Below are 16,764 nucleotides of genomic sequence, written 5' to 3'. Positions count from 1 at the left end.
GAGACTTGTTCAGAAAGATTTGGAGAATACAGGTTGATGTCTGGTCCCTCTTAGTCCCAAGAGCAACCATCACCAAAACAAAGAGCAAAACAAAAGCCTTTACCCACCCTTCCCCACCCCGCCCCCAAAGATTTGAAAGTATTTTGTCCCCTTATTAGTCCTTTGGGTCAGGTGTCAGCCAGGTTACCTGAGCTTCTTAACACTTTACAGGTAATAGGATTTTGGTGCCTCTGGTCGGGATGGATTTTATAGTATTGTATACAGGAGGGTTGTTACCCTTCCCTTTATAAACTATGACAACATAGTTTAGAAATTTTCAAGTCTCATTTCTATAAGTCTTTTGTATAAAGAGCTAAGCAGAAAAACTCCAGTATATTATATATGTAATAGTTTAAAACTTGTAGAAGACACTTTCCCTTTCAGAATTTTTCATTTTTTGTGTTTTTTTAAAGCTCTTCTGATTCATTTTGCTCTTTCCCAAATTTCTTCATCAGAAATACCCTGTACTTTCTTCCCTGCAAAGCTCCCTATACTTCAACTAAGGCTTTTCTCCCAGTTGCCACTACTTGTGTTTACATTCTTCTTTTACAGTGGAAGATACCCAGCCTCTCGGTCATTTATTTGACTTAACTCTCTGATCACACTGCAAGTTTACACCGCTTCACAAAACCTGATCAATGTACCCAAGCTCCAAGGTTTCTTAAAGGGTAAGCAAAGCCTAAAGTATTCAAAAAGAGAACAGAAGCTCAACCAGGACCCATCAGGTTTAGATCTGCCTCATTTCTGTATGGGGAAAAAGAGAATGGGTCCTTAACCTCACCTGGCTGGGGATTTCATGCTCTCAGCATGCTACTACAGTTCTCTCTTTTCTGAGCCATCCAACAGGTTTGAACTCCCTCAGATGACAAACAGAGGGGGCATTTTAAATTGGAAGATTGACACAATAGGAGTCTATCACATTGGAACTGGATGAGAGGTACAGCACTAGAAGTCAATAGAAAACTCAGTCTCAAAGACAACCCCTGACATACTTGAACATACAAAGTATGCTTAGGGAGATGCTGCAGTTGCAGCTCTATCTGGCACAACTCTCAGTAGGGCTTGCAGTGAACTAGGGCAGTATCACTTCATCAGTTATCTAGAAAGGGGTATGTCTTATATAAAGCAGAAGTGGGAGATTTGCTTCTTCTAGAAAAAATATTATGGCCTAACAGACTGAATAATGAATTAGGAATCAAGATCTCCTAAATTTTTAGCCTGGTTCTGCCCCTGACTCCTAGTGCCCTTAGATAAGCCACTTATGGCAAAATTCTTTGCTGGTGTAAACTAGCAAAACTCAACTACTGTCAGTGAACCTCCACGAGTTTACATCAGAGATTTGGCCTTCGATCTTTGTGTCTCACTTTCCTCACCTGTAAAACAGGAATACCTACCAGCCAATGTTTACATCTGAGTGAGTGACTAGGTCAAGGAACAGTAATATGTGAAATGTACTGTGAGAAACAAGATATCGTAATTGCTCCGGAGAGCCACTTAAAGTGTTGCATAGATCAGATTAAATACAGATGAAACCCTAGGATGCACTTCTCAGTTTCTTATATGGAACCATCTCAATACCCAGGAGGTGGAGTTTAGTATTAAGGGAACACATTCAACTCCAAGCTATTTTCCATTCAGTAAAGGTATTTTCTGAATTGGAATAAATGGAATTATGCAGAATACTTTTAGGGGCTCCAAATAGAGATTGTAATTAGAATCAATCTTATTTTGAAGCTGAATATTGCAAGGAAGTAACTTGAATCCCAGGAATTAGATCATTCAAATCTTAGGAGCAACTTCCTATACCAGCAAAGCAAGGCTTGCAGTCTGACTCAAGGATGGCTAGAAAAAATGTCACCCTAGACCAATGCCCTAGCCAAAAAAAAACCAACAAAAAAAACCTTAAAAAAATTGTTTTAGTTACATGTGACTATGTTCAATGTAAATGCTTATTCAAAAGGTTCATTTTAATTTGAGAGAAAGAATTCTTACTTTAAAAAAAAAATGTTTTGTGATCATGACAAGTGCTAGATTAACCACACAAACTGCTAGGGGTCTTCTATTTATCTGAAAGTCATTTATCATGCTGTAGGCAGCAACAAAAGCTTCTTTAATCCACACCACACACATGCTTCAACTCTATTGTAGGATAACAAACACTTACGCTATGTCTACACTACGTGCCAGGAGTGTGATTCTCAGCTTGGGTAGACAATCACTGAGCTAACCAGAACATTAACTAGAGTGAAATCGCAATAGCATAGGCAGCAGCAGCACATCTTAGCCATGCTGTGACCCAGGGACCTCTTGGTGTCAACTGGTAGAGGGGTGAATAAGGTTTAGAAGGTTCCACTGCATCTGACATCTCCAAAATATGAATGCCAAAGGGTGGCATGTGAGGTCTCAACACTGGTCATTTTAGTCATTGTGAAATATATGAATGAGCAATATTTAAGATTATATGTATTCATACTGAAAATTATGTTCTTAAAGCCTTGAAGTTAAAAGCAGGTCACCAGGAGGTGACTGGCCTTGGACAAATTCCATTCAGGCAGGGGATTGGAGACTCATCTCTTTTTGTTTGGTCAAGTGTGAATTCTCTCTCTCACAAGGTAAACCTATCAGCATGCGGAGCCAGATGCTAATTAAAAGACTGCAAGAGGGAGACCACAGGGAAGAACAATCAGCAGCTATTTTGATATATCTGGGACTGTAAAGAGGACACTTTTCAGAGTAGCAGTCGTGTTAGTCTGTATCCGCAAAAAAAACCAGAAGTACTTGTGGCACCTTAGAGACTAACAAATTTAATTGAGCATAGGCTTTCGTAGGCTGTAGCCCACGAAAGCTTATGTTCAAATAAATGTGTTAGTCTCTAAGGTGCCACAAGTACTCCTATTCTTTTTAAAGAGGACAATGTGAATTATCTCATGAATGGAAGATCATAGCCAAGCCTGGCTGTAATAGGTCCGAAGGATTTTGGATGAAGTTTTATTTTGTGTGATAGGACAATGTCTTGTTAAATATAGGCTCTAGAAAGTGTGTTATGATTTTGTATGTAATTGTTTGTTTCCATTAATTCTACTTGCTTCTTCCTGAGTCTGTATTCCTTTGTTAATGTCTTGTTTTTCCTACAAACATATATAAGTACCTTGCGCTGAGCACAGTGGTGATCCTGAGATATAACTGGTAAACTGGTGTGCACTATTCCTTTGGGAGCAGTGGATCTGTGAATTCAGAGAGAGTGTTCAGTGGAACAGGCGCAGATGCTCCAGGAGGACACTTCTAATGCTCAGGGGTTGCAGTATACCTTATTGTTAACCTGTAAAGAGAGAGAGCAGGGCCTGCAGAGGCCTGGAAGGCAGTGCTTGTATTGCCAGAGGCTGATGGTGTTGGGGAACTGACCTACAGTAGGTACAGATAAGACTTCCTCGTGATAAGGGAAGGTGCCTCACAACTCTTGGTGTCACGTGCCAACTAAGTCCTGACCAGTTTCAGGCTTGTTTGTATTGATGAGAGGTAGTGCAAGTATGTCTACGAGAGCTGGGAACCACACCTCTAGCTTGTACAGATGCAGTCACAGAGAAGTTTAAATCTGCATGCTAATACTGCTTATAAGTGTGTGCCAGTTAGTGCCAACTGAACAGACGGAGGCTAACAAACCCAGGAAGTAAGCAGAGGTTTAAATAACTGAAAACAGAAACAGGCAGGGGCTTTATTTAAAAAAATTGGAAATAGGAAAAGAATTCGTTAAAAAACAAAAACAGACAAAGGTAATTGACTCAGAATCAGCAATTTGTGCACTAACTAGTTTATGTCACTGCTTGATCTTATCACTGTTACATTGATCTCCTTCCTCTTCTTACTCTATGTTACACTCACTTTTTGCATCTGGTTTTACATTAGATTGTAAAATTGGGTGGGCACGGACCACATCTTACTATGTGTTTGCACAGGTGGGTGCTTAAATAAATAAATAAAAATAAAAGAAGAATAAATAAAAATTTTTTTTAATGCAAGTACATCTGTCTACTAGGGATTAGACAGAGACATCAATCCATCTCCAATAAACTACCAGGCTAATGGTGCTAACCCTTGGTCACAGTCAATCTGAATCCAATTCAAAATAGAGACCACGAGCTGGACGGCTGTATGTCCCATCAGCAAATCTCTGGTTATCCAGTTGCTTTGTGTTCCTATCTTTCCCCATCTTGCCATCTTAAGTGAGATATTATGGCCTACAGGAAAGGGAGCAAGGCACCTCTTGCAGCTGGAGGGAAAGGAAGAAGATTTGAGCTGTGATGCAGTATTTATTCATTCCTGTTCCCCTTTTCCTCCCACCAGACCTGTGATCACAACTTGAGATGTGGATGTTTTTTCAGGGTAGAGAACAGTCCTGAAAATAATTAGAATCTTTGAAAATCCTCTGGAGTTCACGTGCTAGAGGCAAGACACATGAGTTCTATAACTAAATGATACTTGCTTCCTAAGAGTTAAGGATTTACAACACAGATGTTAATATAAATACGTTCAACATTTCACATCATCCTAGACACAGGTGAAATTATGTGGATTAAGAATTTTTTTTTTTTAAACTATACCATTCACACATACGCTACTCAATCAGAGGATCAGATTCTCTTCTGGCATACCCTGGTGCAACACCAGTGAAATCCATGCAGTTACAACTACTTATTTGGGTAAAGGGTTTGGCCACTATTCTTTAAATCCTTTGTCCTGATGGAATAATTATAAATTTCCTTAAGGAACATACAGTTTCCTTACACACAACATACAAGTAGTCAAACTTTAACCCTGGGTGACTAAAGTTAGGCTCCTAAATCCACATTTAGGCACCTAAAAGTTGTCTGATTTTCAAAGCTACTGAACATTTAACTGACCTTAGTGGGGTTTACGGATACTATGACTAAGGCTAAGATTTTGTCATGGTTATTTTTAGTAAAAGGTCATGGGCAGGTCACAGACAACAAACAAAAATTCACAGAAGCCATGACCTGTCTGTGACTTTTGTTGCTGAAGCTCCATGGTTTCTATGACCACAGTAGTGGCTGGGAGCTGTGGGGTTCCCCCTCTGCCCACGGTGGCTGGGAGCTTTGGGAAATATGGTCATCCTGGAGAGAAAACAGGACACCCCAGCTGCTCACCCGAGGCGTCCCCCTCCCTCCATGCGAGGGTGTCACCCGTCGATGGAACCCTGAGGGGGGGCCCCTTCAGGAGTCTGTCACCTGTGGGTGGAACTCTGCAGGGGGCCCCCCATCACTTGTTGCTTCTGCCACCTGTTGAGGGAACCCTGCCAGGGCCCCACTGGCGGTCAGCTAAAGAGTCCTGCAGCCCCCGGGGCTGAAGCAGAGAATGTCATGGAGGTCTCTGAAAGTCACGGATTCCATGACTTCCATGCCCTTTGTGACATAAACATAACCTTAACTATGACCTTCTAAATACCAAGTCACAAGTTTAGCTAATACATTTGTGCCTATTCAGTTAGCTTTATACCTAAATATCGATTTCGGAGCCAAAATTGAGGCACCAGATTTGAAGATTCTGGCGTATTGTTCCTCTCACATTCTATGTGCATAGAATTTTGCCTATAAAGTTTAAACTTAGTTTCAGACATAGAAGAGGATGAAGCAAAAGGTCTCTGCTTTTCTAACATAATAAGCCACATCAGTAGTTTTTTTATAAGCAAAGCCACTGCACCACTTCACATCTGAAGGAAATGTGCTATTGGTATAAAAAGCAGAAACATGAGAAACGTACAAATTGATGTTGTTATCTAATAAGACCAGAAGTGATCTGCACTACATGATTGTAATTTAATGTAGTGTGTGGCATCTTAAAATAAAAATATGTCTATTAATAATGACAACAATGCCTTGTATGAAAAGTAAATATAAAATAAACCAATGCACTAGAGATTAGAGCATGCAATGCTCTTGTATGCTTTTTCAATCATACATTCAGGTGGGAAAAGAAAAATATATAGCCACTACTACATGAGAAAGCAACATTTAGTTGTGAATGAGGACTGAAAGCTAAATAAATACCTTTTCATGTTTTTTCAGAAAGTTTGTCTTCTTGATTTTTCCATGATGCTGCAAACACAGAAGCAAAATATGAGCAAAATATGACATAGCAAGAAGTCACAATAATGTTACACAACTTGAATTGGGTGAAAAAAAAATCAACTAACATACAACTATTCATTACACATTTATAGCAATGTACTACCACCATAGTTCTGCCTACTTATCACATGCCAATTAGTTATCTTTGTCCTTAACAGCAACACTGTTTATTCAACACCTAACACTTAATATCCTAACATACTCTGGGCATTACTTCTTGGCTCTCCCATATCTGAACTGTGTGAACACTGGGTGAAAACTTTCACCCTGCAGTGTTCTTATATTTGTAAAGTGGTTTATTGGGGGTAAATGTATAAATTGAAAAATCAGAAAATTAAATACTTAGCCACCAGAAAATAATCAACGTGACACTAATCAGAAGAGGCAGAAAGCCATTTCTATGAGTCTTCTTCCACCACATCCCCTCCTCAAAATCAGCTTGAGAAAAGGTCAAAGTGTGTTTCATTGTTAGTTCCTTTGTCTTTCTAGAAATGAGAAAGCAGCTGTCACTTATTTTTAAATGCACCCAGTTTTCCTTGTATAGACTTCAAAAATGATGTAGGTGCACTCAGTTTTCTTTGGTTTATACCTATGACGACAACAGGATACTCACAAAATAAAGAAATAAAGTGTCAAAAAGAAGTCAAGATACAGAATATGAAGGTCATGTCAGGGGTAGACAGGTAAAAATGTAATTGGAATAAAGGAAGTAATTGATGCCCTGTGAGCAGATAAGATTCATCCAGAAGGATTGTGTTGTGGGAGAAAGGATTGGATCAAGAAAGGGCAAAGCACAGGGGCTGGCGAAGAAATAAGGAAGGGTATTGGAGGGGTAAGGGAAAGATAATTGGAGTTTTTAAATTTCCTGGATTGCAGGTGGTGGGTTATATGAATTATACTGCTGCAGTTTAATAGTTACATTAAAATCTTATTTGTAATGTGTTTTTAAATTATGTCAAGGCTGCTTATAGTACATAGATAGGCACTCTAAGTATAAAATACACATGTACACACTTCTTAAAATAAATTCTAGGCAGATTTTCAATATAGTATGCAGTAGAACAAGACTATTTTTTTTTCAGTCCTACTGTGCACAAAATGGTGACTTCCTTGCAACTGTTATCCTTTTTCAAAAGGACACTTAAAATGTTTTACAATTTTTCCTTTAGAATCTCTTATGTTACATTGTACTAGAATTTCTTTCAACTCATGACATCACTGTAGATTTATTATTTTGTTGTTGTAATTGTTTGTCAACATTCTGTGGCTTTTAATTTGCAACATTACCTCAATTTGTCTACAGTGGCAACTATTTTAATAATAGTAGTATCGCCTTTAGGTTAATGGTTCAACAACATTCCTTTGGTTCACACCTATTTCACTGATTATGAGACTTTGGTTAATGACTCCAATATAAAGTTTTTTGCCCAAATCCCAACAGATCTCATTAGAACTCCAACAACAACAAAATTCTCCTTCTACAGCTCCCAGGAGACACAGGATTAGAAAGCTTCTCCAAAAGTGCTATTTGTTCTGGCTTTTGAGATATTGGTAATATGTGAACTTGGCCTTAACACTTGATTAAGTGCTCTCAGGCAATACTCGTGGTAGAAATGGTGATTAGTCATGCTTTATCAATGCTTGACAAGATATTTAACTTGACTAATTAAAAAGCCATCAAATTTATTACATGGCCTTGCACTTCAAAGGTCTTTGAGGTGCATGTCTCAACTATGCATTTCACTGCACAGAAGAGGAACAGCAGTATGCCCATGCACAGGGACTGAAGGCCTGGAGCCTGATTTCAGACATGCTACAATGAAAGGGATAAATAAAGCTATATCTTTTCATCACTCATAATTTCTTTGCTTTTTTATGTATATAAATAAAATAAATGCTTTTGTTGACTAATTTCCCACAGTTAAATTTAGATCCTGAGAAAAGAGAGAAGTCGGCATGAAATCAGAAGTTAAAACAGTGGAGTCCTTATTCAGCAAATAAGTTCTGCCAGTGATATTTCTCTTGCCAAATGTTAAATGAAATATTTGGCTATATACACATATCTGTAAGTTTTTATTACAAATAATTCTCCTCTTCTGAAGTACATACAAAACGATACAGACCAATGTGAAACATCTACAGTTTCCATTACGCGGACACATAAGCTCCATAAAAATGAACACCACGTCCAAGTTTATTACTTAATTAGTATATTATCACTAAGGACTCCAGTACATGTAGCTTAAAATATGAACAGTATATTTATAGGTTTTGAGATTGAGAAAAAAAAGATTTCTTAAAGAATTAGCAAGCTTGTATCCCTCAGTCTCTCCCATTTCTTATCCTTGCCTATACCTACACATTTTACGATATAAAAACCCTTACAGTTACTAACGTAAATGGTAAGCATAACTGATCAATTACTTTACTTTTTGTGGCAACCTTTTCTTCTCCTCCGCCACCAGTATTTTGTCAAATTAAGGCCTCTATTCTCCAGATAGATGTACTAGTGCAAACCCTTTAGACCCACATGGAATTCTGCTCTCTTCCATGGGATTCAAACTGTGAATAATAGTACACACCAGTGCACTGATTTGCAGGAACACAAATACTTCAGGGAAGGGAACTATGTCACCTTACAAATGTCATGCAACACAATAGTGCTAGATAAATATTATGCATATTTTAATGATCAAAACAGTTCATTTTTCATATTAAACATCAGTAATGGTATGTTGTGTCAACATACCACAATATGTGATCCAAAGTCACAGTTTTGTTCAAATCAAACAAATAAGATACAAAAGAGAGCTGAAAGTGAATGACCTAAAGGAGTTCTGACCTGAGTGAAGAAGTACGCATGACTCCAGCATACAGAAATAAGAAAAATATAGTTACCTTAAGGAAGAACCTCTTATCTGTCCTGGCAGGATTATAGGAGGCAAGGTAAGCAGCTATTAGAAGGAATTTGGAGTAATAAGGAAGTTCTACGTGAGCATGTGCAGAAAGTCCTATAAAACAAACACACGGTTTATGAGTCATTGAGGAAGCATTCTAACCGCGAGAGGTTTAAAATTAGACTAGCAAGTTTTGTTCTGGTTCTCAAGGGTAAACACATTGCAGCGTTCCTCTTCTCTGCCTGCTCCATTCCTGCAAGTCAGCAAAGATGGATATTTGCTACAATCCAGGTATCCCAAGAGTAAAGCAGGCAGTGCTGTGGAACAATGTGTCATGCACGGGTCACCCCTGAAACAAAACAAATACGAGCACTCAGTTTGCTGGTGGACTGCCCCAGAGCTTCCAGGCATTACGGTAATACAAAGATTAAATATATACAGCAACAGGTGACAATTTCCTGCAATACCCAGGAGAAACCTTATTGAATGTATGTATCATTGTGGGACAGGGTTTGTATGTAATTCCATGGAGGACAGGGACAACAACCCTCCAGGGACAGTGGATGATGACTAGATAAATTTACTCAGGTTGTAACACTCCCAGAGAGCTACCATCACCTGGAGAAAGACGCACATACACTGGTTCAAACTGGATTCTCCAGGAACCAGCAGGAACAGAAAGGATTTTTGGACAAGCAGACTGAGTTTAAACTGACTTAGAGCCTTCTTTCTGATTCAGCAAGTGGACAAGACCTCTAGTCCATGGTTGCGGGGATCCTTAGGCCTAATGAGGCCACCATAAGAGTAAGTGTTTTTGTTCTGTGCAAAATGAATAATGAACTGATAAGAGGAAAACCCCTGGGTCGGGTTTAAAAGGACTGTTCACCAGCCAGAGCCCTTGTTGGAGTCAGGAGATGATCTCTGGTAAGCTTATTAACATGCGCGTTGAGTGGGTTTTTTTGTTTATTGTTTTTAATGTTTTCTCTGTAATGCTTTTACCTTAAGAATAAATGTGCTTACTTAGAAAGAGCTATGTAGTAGTTTAACAGTGGGCAATTCACTCTTTACTATATCCGAACAGCAAAGCAAAGCAAAGTAGACCAGCTTAGGCAGCCTGAATTTGTTGGGGAGGTCACAGTATAGGAAAGGAGCCATGCAGTCTGGAAGTACCCTGGTCATGAGGAAGAGAGTCACAGGTCTCCATCCAAGGCAGGTGATGGCTTAAGAGCCGGAAGTGTAGAGGGAGTGCCCTTGCTGGACCATGGTAGGAGAATACAGGTCCAGTTACCCCGAACTGTGACAAATACCACTACTAAGCAGAAGACAGTAGTTCCCAGATCATTGATGAAATCTGAGCTGGGATCTTCATTTACTGAACTGGTTTTAAAAAAACAATCCTCACATTTTTAAACATTTTCAGGTCAATCTGGTTTAAGACAGTTTGGTAGCTAGTGTGGATATGGAAAATTGTACATCTGTCCACTTCCCAATTGAGATTTGACCTAAAGGCTGCTATAAACTGTTCAAGGGACCAGCTCCACAATGAGCCAGACTCCAACTAGGGAGCCAAATTGCATCTTTGAACACACATCAATACCCAGGCTATGGCTGGTTTCTCAGTTGCAGCTCAGCTTCTAGACATTTTAGTTTTTTAATTTTATTTATGATTGAAGGTAAAAGATTTCCAAAACACTCAGCCTGATTCATTTGGTCTAGTCTACTATACATGCATTTTGCAATTTTACATACACTTTACATAACCAAGGGTATTCCATGATGCATCTTTCCTCCTTCCATTTCTACACTTTTCTCTTTCCCCACTTTCCTCCAGTCACTGTACATTTTTTTTATTTAAAATGTGTGTGACCAGCAGGCTCAAGCTACCTTCTCTTCTCTGTTGGCAGGAGAGGTTAGTTTCTTAGAGGGCCTATTTTGTGCCTGCTCAGTTTTGTCTTTTCATCTAGATTGTTCCCTGCCCTATGTAACTTGTTTTCTGTGCTGTGTACAGACACCAAGCATATACCTGTCAATGCTCTAACTAAAAAAAAATGCAGTTTTAATCTTCATACTTCTAACAAATAAGGATCAAAACAGTGGAACATGTTTAAAAGTTAGTGTAAATTTCAGAGTTCACAATATAATTGTGGAGCACTTGAGATGGGTTATTTACAAATTTCCTTTCAGGTAGTCATGAAAGCACGGCATATTTTTTTCAGCTTCTAGTAACAGTCAAGTAGCCGTTTTATTTGTACAGCATTTTAATTAAAAATGCAATCGCAGGTAAAAAACTCCTGCTTGTACACAATTAAGTTGAATACTGAAATGCTTGTGCTCCTACTCCATCTTTCTGACCTGCTGGGATTAGCATTATGCATTGAATAATTGTTTGCTTAATTATATCCCCAGAGTACAGTTTATTACATATTGATTTCTCTTTAAGAACAATCCTAATGTCAGAAATGTTATTTACCTCCAAATCCATTTTCCCTGGTGTATGAGCTTAAAGTATCCTGAAAGTAACTTCAAGTAAAATCTCTCTTTTTTGAGCTAATCAGGAATAAGTGTATTGCTCTCATTTGGGAAAGATAGGAGGTTTAGGAATAACCCTATGATTCTATTTCCCTTGACCAGACACACTGCAGAAGTTACATATTTGTTTAAAAAGTAAAGGTCTGAATCACACTCTGATCACTACTACATTATCTATAGACTATCACCACAGCTTTGATAGGCAGTCAGAACATACTGCATCCATCAAAAGAAGCGTTTTACCATGGTGAAGACTAGGGGGAAAAGATGGTCCAAAAATTCAGAAATGGGCAAGAATCTACTGCTGAATGAGAGAGGGACTTTTCAAAGAAGACGTTTTAGTAATCGCCTAGCCTCTGTTTGCCAGAAGCTGATTAAGACTTGTCTCTCAGTTCTGCATAAAGGGTGGTGGCACAGAGCTGCACTACTCCAGAGGCAGCAGTAGAAAGGAATTGTGACTGTCATGATTCACATACCTCTCTCAGCAACACTTTGTCAGGACTTCTGTTTTGCTCTGGTATATGCTGTGTCAGCCCATTACCAGGGTCAGCGTACTTCCCTTCAGATATAGTCATCTCCGCTGGTCATGCACAGAGCAAGTGGAGAGTCATGGATCAGCCTACTCCCCACCCTTCTGCACATTGGAGTAGTGGTTTATTTCCCCTCATGCCCAGACTCAGCATCCAGGCATGTTCTGCACCAAGGAAGGAGGTACAATCTAGGCCTCAGTAAAGTCATTCCATTTAAGTGTTTGTTAGGGATCAGCAATCACATCACTAAATAACTGCTACCTTAACTACTACTATTTAGAATTATTGCATCTATTTGATACCTTTCAAGTGCCCAGGTTCTCCATCATCCTGCTGTATTCTCTCCCACTGTGAGCTAAAAAAGAAAGACAGGTGTTTAAAGAAAGAATATTCATATCAAAATGAAAAGGGAAGTTACTTACCTTGTAGAGTAACTGGAGTACAAGATGTTTTGTCCCTATGGGTCCTCCACATGAGGATCCATGAACTCATGATCCAAGATTTTGTGAGCAAGTCCAGACCTGTGCCCTATGCATCTTTGTGCTCTAGTACAAGATATACAGGGTGGGAGTTGCCTCCACTACAGTTCCTTCTCAAACACAGTCTATATAGAATAAGAAAGGAGTTGTCTATACAGTAAGGATGGGCTCCATCTAAAGCAAAATGGAACCAGATTTCTGACATGTAAAATTAAGAAGGTTGTAGAAGAGTTTTTAAAGTAAGGGCTGAGGGAAAGCCGACAGGTGCAAAGGAGCACATAGTTCGGATGGAGACATCTCTCAGGGAAGAATCTATTAATGGTAATTCTCTATAGCCTAGTAAACAAGATAGAAATGAAGTTGATAGAGTACAGGTAGGAACTGAAGAGAAACAGTCAAATGAAAAGTATCAGAGGGGTAGTCGTGTTAGTCTGGATCTGTAAAAGCAGCAAAAAGTTCTGTGGCATCTTACAGACTAACAAACCGATGAAGTGGGTATTCACCCACGAAAGCTCATGCTCCAATATGTCTGTTAGTCTATAATGTGCCACAGGACTCTTTGCTGATTTTAATCAAATGAAAGAGTCCCATCAATTACATCATAAAATGGCAGAATACTAAAAAGTGAAAAAAATGTATGTGTTTGTATATAAATGCTAGAAGTCTAAAAACGAAGATGAGTGAACTTGAATGCCTCGTATTAAAGGGTACACCCATGCCTTGAATACTGCGTGCAGTACTGACTGCCCATCTCAAAAAAGATACATTAGAATTGGAAAAGGTACAGAGAGAGGCAACAAAAATGATTATGGGGATGGAACAGCTTCCACATGAGTAAAGAGTAAAAAGACTAGGACTTTTCAGCTTGGAAAAGAGACGACTAAGAGGGGATATGAGAGAGGTCTATAAAATCATGAATGGGGTGGAGAAAGTGAATAAGGAAGTGTATTTAATCCTTCACACAACACAAGAACTAGGGGTTACACAATGATATTAACAGGCAGCAGGTTTGTTTTGAACAAAAGGAAATACTACTTCACATGCCACACAGTCAACCTGTGGAACTCATTGCCAGGGGATGTTGTGAAGGCCAAAAGTATAACTGGATTCAAAAAAGAATTAGATACGTCCCTGGAGGACAGATCCACTAGTGGCTATTAGCCAACATGGTCACAAATGCAACCCTATGCTATGGGTTTCCTAAGTCTTTAACCGCTGGAAGCTAGGACAAAAATGGATGGATCACTTGATAATTGCCCTGTTCTGTTCATTCCCTCTGAAGCATCTGGCATTGCCCACTGTCGGAAAACAGGATACTGGCCTAGATGGACCATTGGTCTGATCCAATATGGCCTTTCTTGTGCTCTTAACAACTCTGAAGCTGAGGGGAAGGAGGGTGGGTAGTAGAGCACCCATACGGACAAAACATCTCAAAGAACTCCAGTTACTGTACAAGGTAAGTAACTTCTCTTCCTTCAAGTTATTGCTCCCTATGGGTGCTCCATGTCAGCAGATTCCCAAGGACTACCCCAACTGAAGGGGAAGGGTGCTGAGAAGGTGGATTCAGTATGAGACAAAGAAGAGCTTCACCAAAGGCCACTTCTAGAGCTGATGCACAGACAAGAGCACAGTGTTGAGAAAACGTACTGAAGACAGCTTTGCTGACAGCTGACAGCTGACAGCTTTGCAAATGTCCAAGATGAGTATGTTCTTCAGTAAGACCAGAGAGGTAGACTGAGCCCTGGTGGAATGGGCAATCTCCCTAGGTGGAAGACGCACCTTTGAGGCTTTGTTAAAGGTGAGGATGCCTCCTGAAACCTGTTTTCAGTCTTTGCCCTTTCAGTCTTTCTGCTATTGAAATGGAAAAAAAAAGAGTTTAGAAAAAGCCAAGGGGCTTAACTTTTGTGTATCCAGCATATGGATACTCCCTTGGTCTTTCAAAGATCAAGGCTTGGGGTAAGACACTGGTAGATGAATGCCCTGATTAATTTGGAATTCTGATGAAACTTTAGGCAGAAGACAGCAATGGGGACATAACATCACCTTATTGCCATAGAAAAGAGTCTAAGGTGGGTCAGCCTAAAGTGCTCTGAGTTCCCCTACCTTTCTGATTGAGGTGATGGCTATGAGGAATGAGGTCTTAAAAGGACAAATGAAGAAGGGTACAATTCCCTGTAGATTGAAATGGGGGGGTGGAAGGGATTCTCAGAGCATTCAGGACTAAGTTGAAGTCTGTGTGTAGCAGATTCTTCATAAATGGGTAAAAGTTAAAACAGAGCCTTAATGAATCTTGCAATGGTTGGGTGAGAAAAGCCTGAAAACCTCCTGAGGGAGGAGTGAAAAGCTGTAACGGCAGCCAGGTAAACCTGAACTGAACTCAGTGATAAGCCTGGGGTTTTTAATTTAGCAGGTAATTGAGAACATGTATGAGGAGAGACTCAAGAGGAGGTACAGACTGATGAGTACACTAGGCTTGAAAACATCTTCATTTCTGTACATAGAGTTTCCACTACTGAGCCGTATCATTTGGTCTCCTGAAGAACAGTCCTGTTGTACACTAGAGAGCCATCTAGGAGCCAGGTACTGAGGTGAGTTACAGTGCCTGACTACTGGGTGAGGAGATCTGCTGCAAGAGGAAGATGAAAAGGTGGTCACAGGGACAGGCAAGTCAGATACCTGCCTTGGTCATGATGGCACTATGATGACCACCACCACTTTCTCTTGCATGGACTTATTTAGGACCTTGAGAAACAATGGTGCTGAGGGATAAACACAGAGCGACATGTGAGGCCAAGGGGGTAAGGAGGGCATCTCTCAAAAGGTTGTAACTGTGCTTTCCCCTTGCACACAAGTGTCAGTACAGGAACTCCTCACTTAAAGTCATCCCGGTTAACCTTGTTTCAATGTTAAGTTGCTGATCTATTAGGGAACATGCTCATTTAAAGTTGTGAAATCCTCCCTTCTAATGTCGTTTGGCAGCTGCCTGTCTTGTCCATTGTTTGCAGAAAGAGCAGCCCCTTGCAGCTAGCTGGTGGGTGGTTGGAACCAGGGTGGACCTGCAGCCCCCTATCAGCTCCCCACTCCCCCAAGTTCCCTGTGCAGCAGCTGTCCCTCCCCCCACTGCCATGTGCTGCTCCTGCCCCCTGCCTTGGAGCTGTTCCCAGAGACTCCTGCTTGCTCTACAGGGGGCGGGAGGAAGAAGGGGGCTAATGTCAGGGTGTCTCCCCCTCCCCTCTGCTCCTGCACCCCGCTTAACCCAGCTTCCATAGAGCAGGGGAGACACACGAAAAACAGAGGGAGCTCCTAGGCAGTAGCTGCGGGTCTCAGGTCTCAGCAAGTTGATTTAATTAACAAGGCAGTGTACTTAAGCCTGGGGTCAGCTACTTAAAGGAGAATGCGCATTTTTTCTCTCACACACAGGGTGTGTATCTCTGTCCTCCTTCCTTTCCTGCTGCCTTGTAGAGTGTTGTGAGAGTTAACCCTTGAGGGCTCAGTCAATTGCTAGTTCATTTAGCAGTAAAACAATCCCTGGGAAATATCCCACCCTCTGACTCCTCCACCAAGCTTCACAATCATCATCACTGTGTACCACTATTAAAATGTTTGTTTAAAACTGTGTGTGTGTGTGTGTCCGTCCGTTCATCCCTGGAGCCTAACCCCCTCATTTACATTAATTCTTATGGGGAAACTGGATTAGCTTAACATCGTTTAGCCTAAAGTTGTATTCTTCAGGAACATAACTACAACGTTAAGTAAGAAGTTCTTGTACTCTGCATTGATGGTGTCAAAGATCTCTCTCGGGAACCCCAGGTGAGACAGATCTTCTGAAATACAGTGTCACTCAGTTCCCACTTCCTGCTCAGGAAGTCTGCTAAAGTGTTCTACAATCCCAGCAGATAAATCACTAAAATCTCTATGTGGTGGGATATGTACCCCAATTCCTTATAGTTTTATTAATTCTGTGCATAAGGACTGGGATATTGCTCTTCCTTGGTGATTTTTAAAATACATTGCCGACCTGCTGCTCAACATTACTCTGAGTGGCCCTGATGTTGGGTACGAAGTGATGGTAAGTGTAATGGACTGTACTGAATTCTAAAATGTTGATCTGGAGAGGAGTCTCCATTGAGCTGTGAAGTCCTGGAAA

General features: G+C 40.3%; 1 protein-coding gene across 12 annotated transcripts in view; it reads right to left on the bottom strand.

The window, feature by feature from the left end:
- ORC5 (origin recognition complex subunit 5) overlaps positions 1–16,764 on the bottom strand; it is a 141,555-nt gene that overhangs the window by 93,153 nt on the left and 31,638 nt on the right. For 10 of the 12 annotated variants that reach the window (XR_003999199.1, XR_003999244.1, XM_030553814.1 and 7 more), the window contains exons 10-12: positions 12,441–12,493; positions 9,081–9,193; positions 6,102–6,149 (exon numbers count right to left, since the gene is read on the bottom strand). Coding sequence is in view for 10 of the 12 variants with exons in the window: in XM_030553814.1 (XP_030409674.1) it covers positions 6,102–6,149; positions 9,081–9,193; positions 12,441–12,493 (214 nt within the window). In the remaining 2 variants the exon portion in view is untranslated. The other 2 variants (XM_030554194.1, XM_030554217.1) reach the window with 2 other exon arrangements.

This window comes from Gopherus evgoodei, chromosome 1 (assembly GCF_007399415.2).
Source record: "Gopherus evgoodei ecotype Sinaloan lineage chromosome 1, rGopEvg1_v1.p, whole genome shotgun sequence".
In the NCBI taxonomy this organism is placed as follows: domain Eukaryota; kingdom Metazoa; phylum Chordata; order Testudines; family Testudinidae; genus Gopherus; species Gopherus evgoodei.
This window is presented reverse-complemented; position numbering and strand designations above follow the sequence as displayed.